The following is a 15,130-nucleotide window of genomic DNA, read 5'->3' on the forward strand; positions in this document are numbered from 1 at the left end:
CTGCTCCCAGCATGAATGCCACACGGCTCACATTGAAAGTCGCTCGAAGCACTGTGAGCCTGTTTGGTAGTCCTCCCACATCCATAGTCCCATCTCCAGTGGTGCCATGGCTCCAAATTCCATACCCATAAATTCCAACTGGCAAGTAAGCTTAATATCACGGCTGCAGGTTTGGTACCTTCTCCAGCTCTATAACATCTGAAATGTATTCAAAATTAAAATCTTCAAAGGCAAACTACTCAAAACTGCTGCCATAGTTCACTTCGACACATCTGCAATTATCTCAGTCGGCATAATAAAGCTGACAAGTTAAAGGAACTTAAGGGAAATAGCATTAACCCTCCTTTTAAGTACAGAGATCACTCACTTTTTTTAAGTAAATTTTTAATGCGATTTGGCAATCATATATTAGTGACTGGTTTTCGTAAAAAAAGGACCAGAAGTCTGATTAAAGAGCTAACTTCCTAAAGTGAAACCTACTCAATCATTTTCTACAGCGATGAAAAAGATAGCTGAGCATAAATATTTTAAACTCCATTTTAGATAAACATTTTTCTTCCTGGCTATTATAAATGAATAAGGTGGGGTACCAGTAACAAATGTAAATTAGAAACTCTATTGGCCAATTAGTCTCTTTAATATATATTCTTCTGCATTCCAGAAATTTGTAATTGCAGGAGCTTTATTCCTGTAGGATTGGCTGAGTTTAAAAAAAATAGTATTTACTGGATCTAAAATTTAAATCTAAAATCTAAAATCTCCTGACTTCTCTGCAAATGCACAAACACACAACAAATGGGAGCACGAGTGGACAATGTTGATTTCAAGCTTTCTCCACCATGGTTGATGGTAATATGATCATGGCTGATCTATGTTTTAACTCAATTTTCCCCATCTGCTCCCCAATCCCTAAATCCCTTAGAAAGCAAAAAAATGGAAGCTGTTTCACAGAGGTCACCAATAAGTAAACTGAAAATGCAGCATTTTCTTTCAACTGATAATACCACAGCAGGACAGATCTGTAGAATACTGCCGATGACAAGAAAAATGCCATTACATTCACCATCAGTTAGTCACAAAGATACTTACATTTTGAGGATCAATAATTGGAATTTGCACTTTGTATCCTCATGGCACTAATTTTCCTGGCAACATTCCACTGCACACAAAATCCTCTTTACCTCTCACTGCAATCTTCACTGATCTTCATTGGCTTCCGGTCCACCAGCACAAGTTTCAAAATCCTACACTTTTTTTACAAGAATCCAGTTGGTGTTACTACATCCTAACTCAGCACCCATTGCTCTTCTGAATCTATTCGAAGTCTTCCTCCTCCTCTTTCTTTTTATCATTCTTAGCAGTGCAGTTCTCTCCTTAAACCTCTCCACTTTAATATATCTCTCCTAAGTTTCAAAAACTACCATATATTTGCCTTTTCATGCAACAGGCCACTTCCTCAATTCTGCAATTCCAGGAGCTTCGTGTTTCTTCTCCTTGGGAAGGGATTCAAGATAATTTGCTATGTTAAAAAGTTGTGATTAAGTACATTATATTTTGTTTCCCAATTACCGGTTCTTCTCATCAGACTGCGTAAAATAAAAGTCCTCAAATATCTTCAATACAAATCACGTTTCAGTCTGTGTTTCCTCCCCAGATAAAGATGCATGGACAAGAAAAGACTAATTACAGCTTTGATAATGTTGTTATTGAGCTCCTGAAAGTATCATTATTTAGTCACAAGATATCTACAGTCCTTACCTGGAGTTCTTCCTCCAGAGCAGCAGTAGCATTATCTCCATTGCTCTCATCAACTACCACCACCATATGTGTCAGAGAGTTGACACGTACTTGTTCTTGCTCCAGGTCCTCTTGAAGTACCTGTGTGGGAACAAATAATCATGCAATGAATACATATCTTAATACGTTAAGTTTATTGATTCTTAGTTACAATTAAAGTTCAAGAGATAGTAAATATTAGAGCGAGAGGAGATGGAGGTGGAGGGAGAACACTGAGGATTGATGAAAGGGTTCGCTGTGCTCAGGAGGATTTTGCTTAACAAAAGTGAGAATGGAGTTGAATCCAATAGAAGAAAAGTTCAACATCATGCTGAGCTGGATTTTTTCTGTATACATGGATGTGTGTTCATTAAGCTTAGGTACAATGTAGTGAATACAAGTTCTATATTTTACATTTACACTTGCATCCCTTGGCACTAACTCATTCTGCCTCAAAACTGTCTTGGTCCACAGTTTCATTTCACCCTTCATCTCATCTGATGTTGACATAAAAACCTTTGTGAATTCAGGTGTTATGCATCACAGGTTTCACCAACTCATAGGTACCACACCCTTCCAAATTTTTCTCTCTGGCCCTGTTCCTTCTTCTAATCTCATCTCTGGCTGTGTATTCAATGATACCCTCCGACATTTCTCTCTCTGACCCTGAACAATCTGTTCAGAAGAATGCGGGGGAATCTTATTGAAACTTACAGGATACTGCGAGGCCTGGATAGAGTGGACGTGGAGAGGATGTTTCCACTTGTAGGAAAAATTAGAAGCAGAGGACACAATCTCAGACTAAAGGGACGATCATTTAAAACAGAGATGAGGAGGAATTTCTTCAGCCAAAGGGTGGTGAATCTGTGGAACTCTTTGCCGCAGAAGGCTGTGGAGGCCAAATCACTGAGTGTCTTTAAGACAGAGATAGATAAGTTCTTGATTAATAAGGGGATCAGGGGTTATGGGGAGAAGGCAGGAGAATGGGGATGAGAAAAATATCAGCCACGAAGGAATGGCGGAGCAGATTCGATGGGCCGAGTAGCCTAATTCTGTTCCAATATCTGATGGTCTTATATCTTATTTATTCCTATCTTAAATCTTTTATTCCTTCCCTTGTTCAGGATTTCCCCACCTACATCTGTGACTCTCTGATGCCCTCCGTCACTTTACAGTTTAGAACTTCCAAGCCTTAACCATCTCCTCTGCATTATGAACATCCAATATTTCTCCACCTCCATTCTCTTCCTGGATGGCCTGAAGGTTTTCTGCTTCCTCCTTGAATGGAGGTCCAAACATTTTCTATCAATCAGCACCTTCTTCCGCCTTTCTGAACTTTTTCACCTGTTGAACATCTTTTTTAAACTCATCTCGCTCCCTTAAATAAAAGCTCTTGCTTTGGGTATCATTATGAGTCTAAACAAACCCTGTTGTTTTGTGGAGAATGTGGAAAATCTCTTGTTCCAGTCCTTTTGAACAGTTCCTTGTGCTCTTGTTCCAGTCCCTCAACTTTTTTCCAGTACATTGATGACTGTACCAGTGCCATTTCCTTTTCTTACCCTGACGAGAAAATGTAATTAACTTTGCTTCCAATTGTCTCTTATCTCACCTGCTCACAGCCCTTCTCTGACTCTTCGCTTACCTTCCTTGTCTTCTCGGTTTCCATTTCTGGCGATAGGCTATCATCAAATATTCATTATAAGCTCACTAGCCCCCACAACTCACATGCTGTACCAGAATTCCATTCCATTTTCCCAATTTCTCCATCTTCATTGCATCTGTTTTGATAATGCAAACCTCCATGCTAACGCTTCAAGTATTGCTTCATTTATCCTCAACAGAAGATTCTGTCCCAAAGTGGCTGACCATCTCCTTAGTTCTGCATTCATTCCTTCCCTTCCCTCCCAGAACCAAGATATAGTTCCCCTTGTCATTACCTCCCACGCGTCCCCCCCAAAGGCGCTGGATCATGCTGTGCCAATTTAACCACTTCTAGTACAATGCCAACCAGATGCATTTTCCACCCTCCTCCCCTTTCAGCATTTTTAAGGAACTGTCCCCTCCATGACATGCTGGCCCACTCCTCAATCACCCCAACATTGCATCCCCGGTCTTTCACCCCTCGCTCCTCAGCATCCAAGGCCCCAAATACTGTCCTGATGAAGCAATGATTAAAATGTACTTCTTTCAATTTAACATACTATATTCGCTGCCAGCAATGCAGTTTCCTATACAGTGGGGAGACAAAACGCAAATTGGATAACCAGCTTGCAGAGCAGCTCCATTCAGGCTGGAAACAAGACCCGGAGCTACCAGTAGAATGCCATTTTAATTCTCCACTTTGCTCTCATGCTAACTATTTGTCCTCAGCTTGCAGTAGTGTTCTAATGAAGCTTAATGCAAGCTCAAGGACAGCATTTTATCTTTCAACTGGGCACTTTACAGCCTTCTGAACTCAACACCGCCTTCAATAATTTCAGACTGTAATCTCTGCTTCCCCATCCTCCCCTCTCTATGTTATTCCTTTTTATTTGCATGTGCTGATTTGAATCTTGTTATTCTTGGTTTGCTTTCAGACAGCAGATGTTCATTATTATGCTTTTCAGATCTTTTCTTGACCCATCTTTTGTTTCTTTACCTTTACAATTACCATCTCCTTTTAGATCGACCACATCAAACTTCTTCCCTTTTACTGTTTTTCCACCCTCCCTCATTTCACCTCAGTAAATGCTCTGAGATTTACAATTTTTACCATTCAACTTGAAGGTCATTCACATGAAACTTTAACTCTGTTTCCTGTCCCCACAGATGTGCTGCAAGAACTATTAAGTGTTTCTAACATTTTCTGTTTTTATTATCTTTGAAAGTATGGGTCAGAGGAATTACTTTGCCTCAATAATCTGCCTTTGAAAGAACTTCAGGAGATCTTGAGCCAACATTCTGTCCTTAATGCCATATTTAAGGTCATATTCCTTTCAAACCCTACGGACTAAGAAAAGGCAGATTTTATTTGGAATCTGTACTGGGGAAGAAAAATATATATTTATACTTTAGCCGAAGCAAGAGCTTTGGGTGAAAAGAAATGTCCATTCAAAGCACAAACTAGGCCACTGTGGTTCAACAGAAGCCATACAGGGGACAACTAGACTTTCACTTACATTTTGTTTAAGATCACAATGTTTTCTTCAATTGATCAGTCAATTTTCATCAAATGTGAACATCTGCTGTCAGGATAATTTCAAAACTTGCCTCCAGATTCCATGAGACATTTTACAACTATGGCGCCTTCTCTCTCTGCTGAGGCATTATATTCCACAAAAATAATCTGAAGTATTGAATTATCAAAGGACATGAACCTCCCTGACCCAAATTTCACAATGTTGCCCATCATTTTCATTTGGTACTCAACCATATGCTTTAAGATTTTGAAAAATACTAACAGAAAATAATTGTGTCTTATTGTCCTCTGAAAATGTATGTGAATGTCAGTGCCTATTAAAGATTATTGAGATGGATTAGTTTGATCCAGTTGTGCTGAAATTGTACAGGCAGTAGCCAGGAACAAGTTTACTTTCAGCAATATTCAATATTGCAAATTTTCTTAGTGTCAAGTTCAGGTAACAAGGAACTACCATCATTGCAACAAGTTGCAATATCCCAAGCTGTTTCAGAGGCATGATCAACAACAAAAAAATTAAAAGAGAGCACGATGGAGAGCCAGAGTAGTTTAGGGAGAATAAAACACCATGGTCACATTCACAGATTGTCATTTCTGTTATGATCCCAATTGGTGCTATTGCTGGACAAGACGTTCCCAGAATAGAACCCTGGCTCAAAAGACAATGACATTTACTTTTCTTCAGAAAACAAGGATGGACAGAGTCACAGGACTGCCAATTAGCTTTTAACAACAAATAAAAAAATTATTAATCATGAAAAGTTTGACTCCAATGAGTCAAACTCCTTCACTCACATTCATCTTCACAAATGTACACAGATTTTAAGGATAACACAGGTTAAAAAACATATCTTGTGCAATAAGGTTCTCAGAAAGCACACTGTAACCAGTAACCCTGTAATTGTAGTCAGACAACACCCCACTCTGAAACAAAGTGGCCGATGCCACTACTCAATTGAGTTTCTGTAGATTTCTCCTCAAATCCCCCCCAGGTGACTACTACACTGTGAACCAATTGATCTCACTGTACTTCGACTTCCACCTGAGTGTGTTTCCAAACTCCACTCTAATAGGAACACCTTTTGAACCTTCTTTCGAACAATGCTTTTCCTCAGCAATCATTTAAGCAGCACAGCTTTCCAATTGACAGTTAAAACAGTTCTTAAAACATGGGAAAAAAACTAACTTCCTATATACACTTGCCACTATATATTCCAATTAAGCAACCAAAACAATGGCACTAATAAATAAAGTGAACAATCAAGTGTTATTTGCTTCTCTGTGTAGAGACCCTTTGAGGAATAACCTGAAAATCCTTCTCGTCAGACTAAAATCGCATGGCAACCTGAAAAACTACAGAAAAATCTAGCTCCTCTCATTGATTACATCATCTGAATCCCAAGCGCAAGGCACTCTCCAGTCTCCTCCCACTAAGATGTCCCATGATCTGTTTAGCCTGGACTAAATACAATCCCTAAAATTATCTACACACCTAGGGAGCCTCCTAAACATAAACAATGTTCCATTAGCCATCTCTCTGTAAACAAGTGAATGTTTAAAATTAATGATTATCATGCCTATACGACCCCTTAATCACAGCTATAGCAGATATACTGCCTGTTGGTGTATGACCCCAGTGTTCTTAATAACATTGCTAAAACATAATATAAAATTTAATATACAACAATTTCCTACATTCATCGCACTTTAACAAATAGTACCCTATTCTAATGGCAGATCCTCTTTGTCCCATTTTAATTTAATCTTCCTGAAAACTTCTTTTCAGTCGCTAGTTTCGAGAACTAATTGTCCGTTAGCTTCTGAACTTGCTTTGTTGCCCATTACCCCATGGTAAGCTTTTGATTTAGCAGAACTGAGAGAACTGTTCCCTCTCTAATTTCAGAGCTCAAACGGCTATAGGTTTGGTTTGAAACTAAACTCAAAAAACCTCCCTAACCTAAAAAGTGGTCCCTAGTTTCTAAGGAACAAATCATTCATTCTCCAAGTTTATATTTAGTTTTGACGTCGTAAACTCTCCAAGCAGAATACAGACACAGCTTGAACTGAAACCAAAACCCCCCAAACATGCAAATATCTTTAACATGAATCTAACTAGAGTTTTACCCTTTCTTACACAAAAACACTACGTTAAACTCACTTAAAGCTATACCTTTTTTCGAACATCTATCAATACAAACCGAGATCACTTAAAAGTACCTCCATTCCTGAGGAGAGAGAATAATTTACAATTGTCATGCAAGAGTGTCTTTAAGATATGGGTGTTTATTACTGCAGTGATGCCAGAGTGTGAGTGGAGCGGGGCTGTCTGTCAGCTTTTTACTTTTGCTTTAGTCTTTTTGCTGCAGGGTGGGTTTGGTTTCATTTTAGTTTTGGAGAAGCTGCAAGCACAACAGGATGTGTGTTAATCTCTGCAAGTTTATGAGTGTCCATTTGCTGATTTCAACGTGGTAACTATTCTCAGTAGTTAAGCCTGATGTCTTTCTGTAAAAAGGTGTTTTTAAGTCTTATGGATGTTAAAAAGAAAGCTTAAATAATTACTTAGTGTTGTATTCTATGAGGGTTGTATTTGTATTAATGGTTGCTAAGATGTTCACTCTGTTTTAAAAAGGTTAACTTAGTTCATAGAATAAACATTGTTTTGCTTCAAAAAATAATTTTCCATTTATGCTGGACCACACCTGTATCGTGGGACATGTGCTCCCCATACCACAATCTATTAAAAGTTGTGGGTCAGGTGAACTCCATGATACACTTTGGGGTTCTCTGAACTCTGGCCCATAACCAATTGAGGGCTCGAGGGAGATAAAAGTCTATCTATTGAATTGGCTTAGTGAACTTAAAGACAGTGAGGGGTGAGAATATTGTGGTTGCTTTTCAGGTGTGGTAGTTTAGTTTAGGTGGGGAGTGTGTTGTGGACAATGACTATTTCAGAGACTCTGTAGTTTTTGGGGGTGGAGACGGTCACACACAGTACCTTACAGACAGAGGCTAAAAGCAGACTGTTAGATTTGGCAAAAACATTGCAATTGACATTACCTGACAAAATACGAAAAGATGAGGTAATTATGGTGGTGGCTAAGCATTTAAAGTTGCCTGAGATACAGTCTGACTCATTAGAAATGGCAGAGATCCAGTTGCAGATTAAGCAACGTGAAGATGAAAAAGAATTAAAGCAGCTTGAATATACAATGAGAGAAAAAGAAAGAGAAAGGGAGATACAGATCAGGGAAAAAGAAAAGGAGAGAGAAGAAAGAAACAAAGAAAGAGATAGAGAGGAAAAGGGAAGAGATAGAGAGGAAATGGAAAAAGAGAGAGTTTGAACTTCAGAAAATTGCTATGAAATAAAACAGTTAGTTAAAATTGGCAGATGTAGAGAGAAACATAGTTAGAAGATAGTGATGAGGATAGTGAGAAAGAGTGTCATAGTCGAAGGCTTTGTGGGGATCTATTTAAATATGTCCAAGCATTGCCGAGGTTTGATGAGAAGGAGGTGGAAGCCTTTTTCATTTCATTTGAGAAGGTAGCTAAACAAATGAAATGGCCACAGGACATGTGGGTACTCCTGATTCAAACAAAGCTGGAAGGTAGGGCTAGTGGAGTGTTTGCATCACTACTGGAGGAGGTATCTGGGACGTATGAGGAAGTGAAAAAAATCCATCTTGGGTGCATATGAACGAGTGCGTGAAGCCTACAGACAAAGGTTTAGACATTTAAGGAAAGAATGTGGTCAAACATACATGGAATTGAAAGGCTCAAACAGAGTAATTTTGACAGGTGGATAAGGGCTTTGAAAATAGACCAAACATAGCTCTCAGAGAAATTATACTTTTGGAGGAGATTAAAAATTCAATTCCTGATATAGTGAGAACTCATGTGGAAGAACAAAGGGTTAAAACTGCGAGATTAGCAGCAGAAATGGCAGATGATTATGAATTAGTTCATAAATGAAAACTTGGTTTCCGACATCAGTTTCAGCCTGTAAGGGATTGAAACTGGGGACATGAGAAATACTCATGTGATAAAGGTGAAAGTGATCTGGTGGGAGATAATAAGGAGAGTGTACCTCAGATTAAAAAAGAAATCCAGGAGGCGGGTTTGGTGATAATCCTAGCCATACTGAATTTGGAAAAGCCCAAGTCACTTTCCTTGGCCATACAATTGGACAGGGTCAAATGGTCACACGGGATGTGAAACCAACAGTTATTGAGGAGTTTCCGATACCCTCGACACGAAGGGAAATTATTTCTTGGCATGCGTGGATTTGATCGAACATTTGTGAAAAGTGTTTGTATCGTGGTTGCTCACTGATGGATTTACTGAAGAAACGTCAAAAATTTCAGTGGACAGCCGACGTTCAACAGGCACCTGACTGTCTGAAAGCTGTGATAGCCAATGCTCCTGTGTTGGAGAATTACAACGGACTCTGTGATCAGATTGAACTAAAGTATCTGATTTTAAAGAGACATGCCGAGGCACAGAGAAATGGATGGATCATGCAGAGACCTTCTTGTTCGAAGAGACTGTCAATCAAGAGGGTTTCCAGTTGTAGGAAGAAGAAAAAAAAAAGAAATGGACTATATTATTATACCTGTTTGCGCGTGTTAATTTTTGAAACGTAAAAGTATATTTACTGTGTGCATTTCTTAAAGGATAGTGAAAAGGTAAAAAATGAAACCATCTTGAAGTTGATGGTTTATTTTTTTTTCTTAGAGAGAGGTGTCATCTAAGAGTACCTTTAAGAAATGGGTGTTTATTACTGCAGTGATATCAGAGAGTGGGTGGAACTGGGCTGTCTGTCAGCTTTATACTTTCGCTTTAGGCTTTTTGCTGCAGGGTGGGTTTGGTTTCATTTTAGTTTTGGAGAAGCTGCAATCACAGCAGGATGTGTGTGAATCTCTGCAAACTTTTGAGTGTCCATTTGCTGATTTCAACATTGTAACTGTTCTCAGTAGTGAAGTTAAACCTGATGTCTTTCTGTAAAAAGGTGTTTATAAGTCTTATGGATGTTAAAAGGAAAGCTTAAAGAATTACTTTGTGCTGTATTCTATGGGGTTGTATTAATGGTTGCTTAGATGTTCACTGTATGTTTTAAAAAGGTTAACTTGAGTTCATAGAATAAACATTGTTTTGCTTTAAAAAAATACGTTTCCATTTCTGCTGTACCACACCTGTAGAGTGGGCCGTGTGCTCCCCATACCACAATCTATTAAAGATTGTGGGTCAGGTGAAGTCCATGACACACTTTGGGGTTCTCTAAATCTTGGCCCATAACAAAGTGTTAGAAAGCTTGGCCTAGAAAGGGAAATGAAATGTTCCCCAGTTAGTAAGAAGGGGTTAAGGGAAAAAGACATGATGAGTTCAGAGATGGCTATGCAAAGACTCAAGATCTAGTGCTACGGCAGGGGTGGGTCTTCAGAGGAGGTTTGACTTGATTAGCAAGGGAAATGGGCTGAAGCAGCTAAATATGTAGTGTTAATTTTAGCAGCAAATAAATATTTTACATTCTTGCACAGTAGGTGAAATTTGAGGCTTGAGGTCTTGAGGAGATAGTTGGTAAAGGAGAAAAGAGAGTTCCTTTGCTCTTGGAGTTGTGAACCTTTTTGGCAGTGGTGAATGAGGTCTGATGTGGTCCTTCCGGATCTGGTAATGGATGGCTAATGCATCATCATAAGTTCAAGTCTACAGTCATTGGATTTGAGGATGCAAAAACGTGGGGGTATAAGACCATAAGACATAGGTGCAGAATTAGGTCACTCGATCCATTGAGTCTGCTCCGCCATTCAATCATGGCTGATATTTTTATCATCCCTATTCTTCTGCTTCTTCCTATAACCCCTAATCTTCTTATTAATCAAGAACCTATCTATCACTGTCTTAAAGATACTCTGTGATTTGGCCTCCACAGTCTTCTACAGCAAATAGTTCCACAGATTCACCACCCTCTGGCTGAAGAAATTCCTCCTCATCTCTGTTTTAAAGGGTCGTCCCTTCAGTCTGAGGCTGTGTCCTCAGGTTCTAGTTTTTCCTACAAGTGGAATCATCCTCTCCACGTTCACTCTATCAGGCCTCGCAGTATCCTGTAAGTTTCAATCAGAATCCTCTCATCCTTCTAAACTCCAATAAGTACAGACCCAGAGTCCGCAACCATTTTTCATACAACAAGCTCTTCATTCCAGGGATCATTCTTGTGAACCTCATCTGGGCTCTTTCCAAGGCCAGCACATCCTTCCTTAGATACGAGGCCCAAAACAGCTCACAATACTCCAAATGGGATCTGACCAGCACCTTATATAGCCTCAGATATACAGAGCTGCTCTTGCATTCTAGTCCTCTCGACATGAATGCTAACATTGCATTTGCCTTCTTAACTGCCGACAGAACCTGCAGAGAATCATGAACAAAGACTCTCAAGTCCCTTTGTGCTTCTGATTTCCAGAGCATTTCTCCATTTAGAAAAGAGTCTATGCCTCCATTTCTCCTTCCAAAGTGCATAACCTCACATGTTTTCACATTGTATTCCATCTGCCACTTCTTTGACCACTTGTCTAGCCTGTCTAAGTCCTTCTGCAGCCTGCCAGCTTCCTCAATACTACCTGTCCCTCTACAGATCTTTGTATCATCTGCAAACTTAGCAACAGTGCCTTCAGTTCCTTCTTCCAGATCATTAATTGTTTTTTTTGAAATAATTTTTATTGAAAAATTTTGAATTTATACAACAATAACGCACCATAGTAAAATACCAAAAATAACAATAATATTAGCAATCATAAACATTTGCCCCACCTCCATGAACAACATAGCATTTTAACAACAATGCAAATTAACACAATATAAAGTTACAGAAAAGAAACTACAATAAGGAATACCCCCCCCCCCCCCCCCCCGGGTTGCTGCTGCTATTGACCAAGATACCTATCTTTGAGCCAGGAAGTCCAGAAAAGGCTGCCATCCTTTATTGAACCCTTGTATTGATCCTCTCAGGGCAAATTTGACCCTTTCCAATTTTATAAATCTCGCCACGTCACTGATCCAGGTCTCCACACTTGGGGGCCTCGCATCCTTCCACTGTAGCAGAATCCTTCGTCGGGCTACTAGGGACGCAAAGGCCAGGACACCGGCCTCTTTCGCCTCCTGCACTCCCGGCTCTACCGCAACTCCAAAAATCGCGAGTCTCCACCCTGGTTTGACCCTGGATCCAACCACCCTCGACACCGTCCCCGCCACCCCCTTCCATTTCCAGATCATTAATGTATATTGTGAAAAGTTGTTGTTCCAGCACTGGCCCCTGAGGAACACCATTAGTCACCGGCTGCCATCCTGAAAAAGACCACTTTATCCCCACTCTCTGCCTTCTGCCAGTTAGCCAATCCTCAATCGATGCCAGGATCTTACCCTTAACACCATGGGCTCTTAACTTATTTAACAGTCTCCTATGCGGCACCTTGTCAAAGGCCTTCTGGAAATTTAAATAAATCATGTCCACTGGTTCTCCTTTGTCCAATATATAAACAATATATGCATTGTGGGAAATAAAGGGAGGCAACTGGAAATTGCAATGCATGTGATTGAGACTAGTGGAATATACGGGCACATGAAATGGCAAGATTGAGGGGGCAGCCATGATATGAGTAGGAGAGCTTATATGGAAGGAGATAATTAAGGGAACAGCAGGGTATTGCTAGTAAAGAGGTCAAGGTGAGTCAAGATCAGATTGAAAATTACTAGAATGAGGAGTCACAGTGCAGAGGCCAAGAGTGGAAAGAAACAAGGATATCTTGAGTGAGAAACATGGAGTCAGGCAGAGGGTGTCAGAATGATAACGAGGATTTTAAAACAGTTGATGGGGTGGAAGAATGTGAGGTTGTTAAAGAAGGTAAAGGTGTCAGAAGATAGATAGGAATTCAATAATAAGAGCCACGCCATCATTTGAACAGGCCATAGTGCTGGGAAGTATAATCAGGCAAGAAGGCTCCAGTAAAGGGCAAGGTATTATTATACATGAGCCAAACTTCTGTAAAATCCAGGGTGTCAAACAGAATCATTCACAATAGTTGACAAGAGTCTTGCACATGAATGTATAATGTATGAGTGTGTGATTATGGGCGGGGAATGGCAAAAAAATGGTTGGGCAAGAGTAGAATGGGCAGTGGGGGTTTCTGTTTGCAAAGAGGGTTCACAGGTAGATGCCTTGGGTGAAGCAGAGAGTCAGTGAACCAAGGAGGAAGCAAAAACTTGTTTAATCACTCAATTTCCAACTTTCTGCAGTGTTGGCAAATCCAGCTCAACTTTGGTGGTGTTCTCATTTCTGTTTTTAAAACAAAACAGCATGAGACACACCTCAACAATTATGGAAACTTATTTTTCTCATCATGGTACTGGCCCCATGTGGTACAGAACAAGATGTTTCACTATCTTCACTGGGTCAGCATTAGATTTATTTATTTATCTTAAAAAGTACATTTAGAATATTCAATTATTTATTTTCTAATTAAGGGGCAATTCCGCGTGGCCAATCCATCTAGCCTCAACATCTTTGGGTTGTGGGGGTGAGATTCACGCAGACACGGGGAGAATGTGCAAACTCAAGCATGAGATTTATGCTCCATTGTGCAGCAATTTAAAATTTACATTCATTCATTCGCAATGGGAGTGGAAGCTAGACTCGAGAGATGAACAGACACTTCCAACACTGATGAAGGTTCAACTCAATTTTATTAACTACTTCTAACTAACTAACACACGATGACTGTGGGTCTAAATGATGCTAACTTAAACTAGAGACCTAAACCTTGTCCGAACCAGTTGATTCTCTCAGCACGTGTTGTGAGTCTGTGCTGGGCTGGATGAGTTCTTGTTACACTGAGAGGCAGCACCCAGGATGAGCAGGAACCGTGGTGCCCTCTGCCTTTATAGTGTGTGTATTCTTACTGGTGATTGGCTGTGGTGTTTGTACATTTTGATTGGTCCCTGTGTGTGTCCATCAGTGTGTGTCTGCACCATGATATACCGGTGTATATTATGACAACAAAGTGAAGTAAGTGTGGAGTTGCCCACTGCTTCCACTTCTTTTAAGGAGACTTGAGGCTCCTGAATAAATAATTGTTGAAATCTGATTAAAAATACTGCCTGTTCTGAAAACGATCAGAAGAATAAGTACTCACTTTATGTTCTTCCACTTGTTGTTTTAACGCTTCCAGATCTGGTCCAAGAGGTTGTGCCTCCATTTGGTGAATTCTGTCCTCTGTATTTGTTAACCAATCAGCTAAATGCTTCAGTTGCTGCTGCTGAAGATCCATTAGCACTTCGTGTAACCTAGAAACATGAAAATTAATGAACGCTGTTCCCTGGGTCCAATTGTTTCATATCTAAAGAGTTGATTCTGCTACTTGTGTCCTTCAAATTATTCATCTTAATTTTACATTAATTAAAAAATGTGATTTTTTTTGAAAAATAGGTTTTGATGCACTTTTATTCACAATTACACTGAAGCCATTTTTAAAATTTCTGCAGTATTTCTGTCGACTACTCAAAGATTTATTCAGCTCCACTGGTTGGAAACCACAGGTAATTGTAAAACTCATCTTGGAACAATCTCCCAATTGTCAGAAAGTGCAGGTGCATTGCTGTGGATCTAAAGTTATCAGTAGGCCAGAACAGGTAAGGGAGGTAAATTTCTTTCCCTAAAGTACTTTAGTAAACCAGGTGGGATTTTTTTTCTGAAAATTAATAGTTTCACGATTACCATAACTAAAATTAGCTTTAAGTTATTCCAGATTTCTTTCACTGAAGTTAGATTTTCCAGCTGCCAGAGTGGGGTGAGAACTCGTACTCCAGAGTATTTGTCCAGGCCTCTGGATTGCTAGCCCAGTAACTAAGCACTGCGTTACCGTTGAGCTGGAAGAACAAGACCAGCAGACACATGGGGATGCCACCATCTGCAAATTCACCTCCCGGTCTCACACCACACAGACTTGGAAATATATCCCCACCCCTTCACTGTCACTGAATCAAAATCCTGGAATACTCTCCCAAAAGGCTCGGTGGGTGTATCTAAAGCAGTTTAAGGCAGATCTCCATCATCTTAAGGGCAATTAGGGATAGGCAACTAATATTGCCAGCAATGCTCAGATTCCATGAAAAAAAGAACTATTTGCA

At 39.8% G+C, this 15,130-nt stretch overlaps 1 protein-coding gene across 10 annotated transcripts in view; it reads right to left on the minus strand.

Annotated features, from left to right (window-relative positions):
- dmd (dystrophin) overlaps positions 1-15,130 on the minus strand; it is a 2,667,466-nt gene that overhangs the window by 1,712,646 nt on the left and 939,690 nt on the right. For all 10 annotated transcript variants that reach the window (XM_038802261.1, XM_038802266.1, XM_038802267.1 and 7 more), the window contains 2 exons: positions 14,137-14,287; positions 1,759-1,878 (listed from right to left, as the gene is read on the minus strand). In XM_038802261.1, coding sequence (XP_038658189.1) covers positions 1,759-1,878; positions 14,137-14,287 — 271 coding nt within the window. The remainder of the gene's footprint in view (positions 1-1,758; positions 1,879-14,136; positions 14,288-15,130) is intronic.

Source organism: Scyliorhinus canicula, chromosome 7 (genome assembly GCF_902713615.1).
Source record: "Scyliorhinus canicula chromosome 7, sScyCan1.1, whole genome shotgun sequence".
NCBI classification, from domain to species: Eukaryota; Metazoa; Chordata; class Chondrichthyes; order Carcharhiniformes; family Scyliorhinidae; genus Scyliorhinus; species Scyliorhinus canicula.